The sequence below is a fragment of the Alternaria arbusti genome, assembly GCF_024043155.1.
Source record: "Alternaria arbusti strain BMP 1465 chromosome Unknown scaffold_51, whole genome shotgun sequence".
Classification (NCBI taxonomy): Eukaryota; Fungi; Ascomycota; class Dothideomycetes; order Pleosporales; family Pleosporaceae; genus Alternaria; species Alternaria arbusti.
This window is the reverse complement of record NW_026249991.1, coordinates 1-8,939: the sequence shown is the minus strand read 5'-3', so window position 1 is coordinate 8,939 and position 8,939 is coordinate 1. Positions and strand designations below refer to the sequence as shown.

The 8,939-nt window shown below is 51.9% G+C and overlaps 1 protein-coding gene across 1 annotated transcript; it reads left to right on the top strand.

Annotated features, from left to right (window-relative positions):
• Positions 1-4,844: 4,844 nt before the first annotated feature.
• On the top strand, positions 4,845-5,570 carry J4E86_011803 (uncharacterized protein; the record flags this gene model as incomplete). Its single annotated transcript, XM_051452285.1, has 1 exon — positions 4,845-5,570. The coding sequence occupies one exon, from the start codon at positions 4,845-4,847 to the stop codon at positions 5,568-5,570; it is 726 nt and encodes a 241-aa protein (XP_051296551.1).
• Positions 5,571-8,939: the final 3,369 nt, after the last annotated feature.

Below are 8,939 nucleotides of genomic sequence, written 5' to 3'. Positions count from 1 at the left end.
AAGATGCCATCCTGTCGCGCAACCACGGCAAAAGGCCACCGCTGTCGCCTACCAGCGAGCCGCGCGAAAGTCGGGGGAAATCCTAAACTGCTGAATCGTTGCAGGCACCACATCCAGCAACTAAATGACTTCTCCGGATCGCCTGTGAAGGGCAAGGAAAGTCAGGCTACAACCAACGAGACTGAACTAGATCGCCCCATTCTCCAGTCTCCAAGCCCTACTGCCAGTAGTTCGACATCTGCCAATGTAAGAAGCGACCGACCGACTTCACCATCGACTTCCCGACAAAAGGCGGCCGCGGCTGCACTAATCACAAAGACGTTTGATCCTAATCCATCGCCCCTCACGCCGCAGGAAAGATCAGCATCTTCGTTCAAGTCGGCAGTCATATCATTGCCCATTGAAGTCGATCTTATACCCAGTACCTTCGGACTCGGCTCATCTAGCCCACTACCGGCCGGCATCCGCTCCGGCCCATCTCCACCCGTCACCGATGCCCTACCAGCTCGACCAGAACCAACGCGGTATTTCGCAACTCCGTCTCGAGATAAATCTATAGCCAAATTACCGTCATCATCTCCTGAGATCGTCATCTACCTGGACTACCAACCATCTACACAAACGTATCAGCGCACCTTCGCGCTGCGCTCCATCGAAAGCGACCAGGAATATATGTCCAATGCCGATCGTGGACGACGCCATGGTTCTGCTCCGCCTGATGTCTCACGGGGCTTTTGTCGCAAAAGGATCGATCCGCCACTCCCTAGGTACATGACGCCCGTTAAGAAGCGAAATTTGAAGGGGATGAGCTGGTGTCAGGGTGTTCGTACGGTAATGTAGAGTGTGTCAAATCGCTGGAGTAGGGGTATGGGGCCCGCGTTGAGACGATTTGAACGCGTGTCTGAGGCATCGTGAAACTGTGCTTGGGAGAGCGAAGTTTATTGTATGGTAGTCATGATAGTGTTGGGAGAAGGTAGAATTAGAGCTTGTATTGAAACATCCTTTCTCGTTTGCGAAATGCTCTAGTTTAACTTCTCGTGATGTGGTGAGGTTTGACATGCGCCTTCATACACTGCCTTTTACTATTACGCTAATAGTAGATTAACGTCTCTTGAATAGTAAAGACTTAGTCACTACTAGCGGAAATCCCCTTGAAGCGATGAACATGACAACATGCAGCATTTATGGCTTGAATTACATACTGTCTTAGCCTTCTCCGCCGCGCGCTGGTTAACAAGTGCGGCATGAAGTTGCAGGAGTTAAGAGTCGACATTGAAGACTGCAGCTGCGTGAAGCGGCTTCTGAAGAACATCTGTAGATGAATTACGCTTAGCAAGATTGACTTAGACTGTTTCTGCCCGGACATAATCGCTATGGGTCTCACGATACTTTGTATAGACCTGGTGATTGCGGGCAAGAGCGCGACGGCATAGCACATCATGCGAAAACTAATCGCACTACTTTCTAATATCTATTTGTTCTCGGAGGTCACCTTTAGATTTACTGTGTTATAACGACGGTGAAAGGTGGTGAACGCCAATTGTTACTACTTCGGCTTGACTTGGTATCCCATGAAGCGGCGGATTTGCGATCGACCATCTGGACAGTGGATCACCAGCCTTGTAGACCGCAGATGAGATTTCTCGTCAATACAGCAGCGCGCTCGAGATGGCCAACCTGGTCCGACAGGTGTAGTAGTACTGCTCCGCCATTAAAGGCGCTGGGATGTGAGGAGGACGTCTTGGTGCCTCGGTCGAGAAACGCGAGAACACGAGCGCGACAACTGATCACGCGAGCGACTTAGCTGTTTCAGGACTCGCGCGATGACCCTGCATGTTGGAGGACTTTGACTTTCCAGTCCAAAATGATGTGCCATACCAACCACCACCAGCGCAAGTTCAGCACCCCGGAATCAACATCGCGTCTTTGCATCCCAGAGAAGGCGACGTAACTCCACGAGTCGACGAAGCGCGGACGTTCCAACGGCGTCATGAAGGGGCCGTGGCGATAGGACTTGGCAGCGCCTTGTAGGTATCCATCGGCACCTCATTGCCGCCCACGTTGCCGCGCGCGCACAACCTGGGATTGGAAAGCGTTCAGACCCCTGGAGTAGCGATATCATGGACTCGCATCGTTTCTGTCGACGATGGAAAGAATAAGCCTGGGGCGGTGATACCCCGGGGATATTGTTGGGGTTTTCACTGCGCCCGATTCACGAGCTTGCGCTACCAATGGTCCACAACGCTTAGTTCCTGATTTACCCGGGCAAAACGCTGCTCACCAGCGAGCAAGCCACACGTGCAATGGACCCATTGCGCAAACCTCATATGTAGGTAGTTGCGCAGCGCGTATGAGATGCGTTTTTGGTAGTCGAAAGCCGCTTGGTCAGGCATCTGATCATCATGGGCTTCGGGGTCAAGAAGCTGGGAGCCTCGGCGCGATGTCTTGGATTTGCCTCGCAGCGACGCGAACATGAAGCCACTGAAGTCTCCGGATGCTTCCCCTTGTTAACGCATGCTCTTCCCTCGCACCGCCATGGTCCAAGATCACCTCTCGCAGTCCGCCAACGCACACGAGGACGTCTACGCAGGCCTCAAGTCACTACATTCACCTACCACCGGGCGGCAGACTAGAGTAGTGCAGCTGTTTCGACGGCCTTTCGCTGTGGAGTCGCGTACTCTCCATGACTGCCTACCAGCAGGCGCCGCGTTGCCGAAGCGCCTGTCGCTTGCGCTACTTCCGTGTAAAAGCTGCGCCGACGATACTTTTATTTCCACGTCGTTTCGATCGGCTGCCGGCTTTCCCCATGGCTGCCCACAGCTTGATGTCGCCAGACGCTGCATCTAGCCACCGACGAGGAACGTTCATCCAATTACCTGGCCATTGCAAAGTTGAGAAACCAAGCACCAATGCATGTCCTCTCCAGATGAGTTGCATCGCTTCCTTGCACTCGAGAGCTAGAACCCAGATCGGAAAAGGATGTAAGCGACGGCGGGTTCGTGGCCGGACGTAGTGCAAACGCGCAACAGAAGGACTGCCATGGCCTCCAATCCTGGCTGATCTTTGCAGTCGAATTGATCCTACGTTGAGTGTTGCAGCACTAAGCAAAGTAGTTGGTGAGGTGGTACCAGCCATTGGAGTGAAGATGGCTCTACACATACCGCCATTTGCTTTCGACGACCAGTACAAGCTGGTAAGAGCGCTCAAGAACGGTCTGTAATGGTGCAAGTACACCGCAGGTACATTCTCTCTCTTGTCATAGTGCTGCAATACATCAGCTCGGCTACTTGCTCACGGGTGGTTGAGGCTGGCGCAGGCCTCGAACGTCGAGAACACAACGCATCGTGGAATGTGCGCATCTCCAATATCGAGCTCCAAGGGCGATAAAATAACGCCGCGCATGATAGGCCATTAGCAAGGTCATGAAGCCCTGATCGCAGGTTGCCACTCGTTTGGGCCATCTTCCACGATATCAGACTGGAACGAGTGCGACTTCTCCGGCTTGATCAGCGGCTGCATCTCCAATGGATTTATGTTAGTTCAAAAGTGCATAGAGAGCGACGTGATCCGCTTGGACGTACTCAACACCAACCGAAAGCATCGGCGGATGCGATTGTCGCTAGCTCATCTGATGTCGCATGACGCCAGGTACTGAACGCCGCCCGCCGCAATGTCACGCGTTAAGCGGCTTGGTGCGAGCGGCTGAAGCCTTGATTACAGCGTAAGCATGAACGATGTTGAAGGACTATGCGAGCGCGCAAGTGATCGAACGAGAGCTGTTCGCATACCCCAAGTTCGTCTTGCTACACTCGCGACACCAGCACGATCCAGTAGGAGAAGATGCCATACGTTTGTGATTGGACAATCACTCAATATCGCATCAAGCTCTCCGTTTTGGCCATAATGGTGGTCCTCGACTGCACACGCGAACTCACCGGAGCGGCCAGAAGTTGTGATGTTGGTGATGGCGTTGCTCTTGCCTCGCTGGACGTTGAGGTCGCGCCCACACCCTGCTCCTGCTGCATCAGATCAGGCCACAGCTTTGAGCCACCCACCTCTTTCCAGCTCCACGGGAATATTACTCGGGCAGAGATGTGTGCAAGGGCAAGCGGGCGAACAGTTCTACCAGCTCGCAGTGCATTGCGTGCGAACAGGGTACCTGTGCACAGGTGGCTGCATATGGTCCGAACAATTCTCGAGTCGGTCATCGAACATGTTCAAACATGTCCAGTCAGACTGACGGCGCTAGAAGCGACGCACCCTGTTCGAGCCTCGTGTTCGACCATTGTGGAGTTTCGAATGTCTATTGATGGCCTCTTCGCTCTGGTCAGCGTTGGGGAGCAGGGTTGTCCGCGTAATGGTGTAATGCTCCTGTCTACTGCTATTTGATCTACTCCAGCTTGCTGGGCCGATAACACATGATGGCGGGCTTGCGTCTTGTGGTCTTTCACCCGAACCAGAGTAGGGGTTAAGATGTTGGTAGGTAGTCTTGTGGCGGTAGGCAGTGAGTTGCAGATTCAGTTCGGTCTTCTCTGTTTTGCACTTTTTGCTGCATGACCACAGGCTGCATCTCTCCCTTTTTGCCTCATTCATCAGTCTCTAACCTGGATGCGCAATCTGGATACGTCTGCCGTGCCTTCAGAAACAGTGGTGTGGTGGTTGCCTCCTGCCTCGACGAAGCAGGGCTTGGAGTTTGAGGGAGGAGTACGTTACTTCCTTCCCCAACGAAGCAGATCATGGCGTGACGCATCAGCCCACACGTCACAATATAATGAGCAATTTCCGCGAGAAGTTTGCATTCCTCAGCACTACACCTCACTTCACTTCCATCGCAATCCTTCACAATGGGCGGCTCTCTCTCCACCCCATCACGTCCACCAGTCCCCTCCTACGCCCAGCAAACCCTCTCCACCGCTGCCAAGCGCAAGCCATCATCAAGACCGCCGACCCCGCCGTTACGTATGTCATCAGCGCCGCACCCAAGCAGCAGCGTGCCAATGTCTGGGGCTGAGGGTGAAACCGAAGCCGACGTTGAGCAAGCACGACGGGCCTCAACCCCACCACAGCATGAGACCTCGTCTGAATTTGTTGACTGGCCTACGGGCATGGATCCTTCACTTCTCTCGCCGATCCAGCGCACTTTTGAGGATGAGAACGAGGATGATGAGGAGAACGAAGACGAGGCTGAGGATGAGGATGAGGATGAAGACCTTTCCCCCCCACCCTCCGACGCACCACTACCACCCGATGATGAGGATGAAACCTCATCAGGTCTCTCGTCTCCACCACAATCAATGTCATCGCGATCACCACCACCATCACCATCATCACCATCATCCAAGAAGCGCAAGCCGAAGAAGCGCAAGACGGCCGCAGAGAAGGTTGCGCTGTGGAAAGCAAAGCAGGCTGCTGCGGATGTCACCAAAGCGACGCGCAGCAACGTCGAAAGAGGTTTAGCCACGCTGGACTTGAGGAAGTGGGTTGGTCATGATGGCGCTGCTGAGACTCGGGTGAAGAGAGTGGGTGAGGATCTGGCGAAGGGTGTTGGAAAGCGACGTCGTCGCCGTTGAGCTAGAAGAGCATGAATGAACGACACTTTCCTCTTGCTACACTGACAGCTCACACATGTTGATGTTATCCTTGGTACCCACCAATTGCTTCTCGAGCTGACTTACGTCTCAGATCAATTTCTCGTTTGTATTCTCACTAACCAATAGATTTACTTGGAGAAATGAAAGGCTGCAAAGACGATGCGCATACACTATATGTGAACATTACATTCTGACCGAACAGACTCTCTTTGAGTTGATGCACCCTGATCTCTTGCGCAAGTCGCTAGCCATGTTTCAGGCTCTGAAGACGTAATCCAGGACCCGATGCTCCACAGCGCAGGACGAAGATGGAACAGATGTCTGAGAGTGCGACACAGGCATACAGACGGCCATCACCTCCAGCTACTGCGGTCATGATTATGGAAGTATGCGGATGGTTCCGCAAATGACTCCAAAGCATTCATCTGGAACAAAGTGTGTGGCGGTGGTCTTAACAACCCTCAGATCGTCCACGTTGTCACTGCGCAACTAGTGTATCCGACCGAACTTAAAGAACGAGTTGTTACCGACCCGCATATAGCGTTGGCCTCGCGATACGATGAGAGGGCTTCGCGCAATACAATGCTCTCAATCTGACAGGGGTAACGCCGGGTAGATACTCTCACAATCGCGGCGACAATAAACGACAGGAACAGATGTCCCGCACACTGTTTTAAGAAATCACACGGGTTAAACTATGAAAATAACGTGTCTAGCCTTCCAGATCATCTAATGTCGGAATAGTTTGCACTTGGCCGGTATGTCTACTAGCGGCCAGGTGAACATACTTTTCACGACTCGACGGCGGGACATCTTACCTGGGCAGAACGTACGTCGCTATCGATCGAACAATTCTTTGCAAACAGAATCTGCTTTTTGAGTGCCTGTCGTGTTGAATGCATCTACAACATCCCACAGGACTTATTTTGCTACTACTCCGGCTCGACCCAAACTCTAGAACAACAGAAATTGCATATTTCAAGACTACAGAACAATTTAACTAGGCAGATTGAATGCAAATCTCTTATAAGATCTTTGTTCCAACTGTAACTCTGCCTTTAAGTATTCTATACGTAGCCTCGAAGTTTGTTCAGATTTGATGGCGCACTTCTTCCCAACCCTTTTGATATTTACACAAATGCTATGCAACAGATAAAGAGTAACACAAAGCGCCTGATTGCGATCTCGAGAAAGACCACTAGAATATTGCAGACTTGAAGTCGAGGTTGGAGTTGAAGATGGAACCGAGATGAAGCATCCATGATACTGCTCTTTGTTCGAAATCACGCCATTCGCACAGCCTCAAAATTCTCTTCCAAGACTTAATCTTCCTGGTGACGTGAAAGCCCTTTGCGGGATTTATGCTTGACTTGATGCGAACAACATGACACGTCCGCGATCGGGACCTGACGTGCTCGCAAAGACGATGGTGTGATGTCGCGCCCTGGACACAGAGACCAAGGCATGGCCAGGCTAATGTGGACGGTTCGAGGATCAGATGCGAAGCTGGAGAGCAGGTCCAATAGCAGCGCTTCAGTCGGAATTGGCGCCAGCTGGAAGAAAGATGTTGATTTGGCACGGCAGCGTTGCTATGAACGCTCGCAAATGGCAGGGCCAAAGCTATGGACGCATTGGAAGAAAGCAGAGAGGGCTTCGGAAATAAGCAGGTTGAGAAGCAGGAGTTACGAATGAACCTACGCTACAGGATGTATCGCTACACGCGCGCATACTCTACGCCCGACATAGCTGCAGCCTACCCACCCGTCACTACCTCCGCAGAACCTGTCATTCCCCTACAGCAGCAGCAGAAGCAAAGACTTCTTTCGACCCCCTCCCAGGTGGTGCAGTCGAACGAAGTCCAGCGTCAAGTGCCGCGCAAGTGCCGCGCGCGAGCAAAAAGCTGCCCTGCCATATTTGCACCGTGACGTGACTGCAGTCTCTCACGATCCGAGTCGCCCACGAATATCCATTACACCCCATCAGTAATGACCCTGACCCTTGTACGTCTAGTGTCGACCAGCTCGGTGGGATGTTCGTTGTGGCCCGGGCGAGGAGGTGCGACAAGGAGGCTTAGTATAGCAATCGTATACGCGATCGAGTGTAGGAGAACGGTGATCTGTCGGTACCATGGGAGTCATATAGAAGGCGGTCGCATACGTATCGTGCTATCGCGCTGCTGGACGTCAATACTGTAGTCGCTGTGGCGCAACTGATCTTGTCGCAACAAGCGAATTGAGACGTGTTCCTGATAGCATGGGCCAAATGAGTTTACCTCTGGCTGTCTGGCTCCGCATCAGTCCTCCTCAAGTCACGAACCGGGGGCTTTGTGTTTCTTGTCCTTCTTGTCTACACCTGCGCATGATGGGCTGCGTTGAACCGGTGTAGCTGCGAACAATTGGCAGACCGAGCCGCGGCCACCTCGTATGCACTTGGATCGTCTTTGTGTGCTGTGGGTTGCTGACGGCGACTCTCAATGTCGACTGCAACCGAGATAGAGAGGGAATTGCCCTCCTACCGTTTCCCTCAGCTGCAGTCGACCGAGTCATGGTTGGGAGCAAGAAGTCGCAGACTCGTCCTTGAGTGGTAAGTTTGATCACTGGGTCGCTGGGCCGCCAGCAAATGTGTCCGAATCTGCAATGCCTTCGGTCGGGGTCTCAGCATGACGAAGAGCGCGAATCCTCCCGGCGCTGCCACCTGCGGCGGAGACTGCGAAAGCCAAGATACCGCCTTCTATCATCACAGAGTCGCCACCGGCTGGAGCAGTCGCACACTTGCTAATCGCTCTCCTGAGTTCTGATTATCTGTTATTGCGGTAGGCGGATAGAGGAGGAAGAGGGATCGGCCTAGCCAATATAAGGCGACGGATTATACACAATCTGCGCTCGATTTAGTATAGCGTAGGTGTTCGCTAACTAAGAAAGAAAATCTAGAGAGTATAATCTATGCGCATAATCTGCGGGCTTTAACAGTATTATAATATACTAAAACTTACCTAGAAGATATAAGATAACGCTGCAAATCTAGTGTATTCTTTAGAATACCTATAGCTAGCACTATTGTTAAGATATTTATATATAAACTTTAGCTAGAGAGACTTAATGTTTCTTACTAAAGTTAGAGCTTATAACCTCTAACTACTATATTTATACGTACGATAAGCTAGTTCGCTAGATAAGCTACTCTACTAATATTAGATAATTATATAAATAAGGCTATAGAGCTACCTTCTATTAGAGTTAACTCCGTTGCGTGCAAGGCGACGTTGCGTGCAACACTAGGACACCCTATTACCCTATTGTAGCTCCCGGAGCCACAGCTTTTCACGTCCTACCGCAAGGTACACAGGTC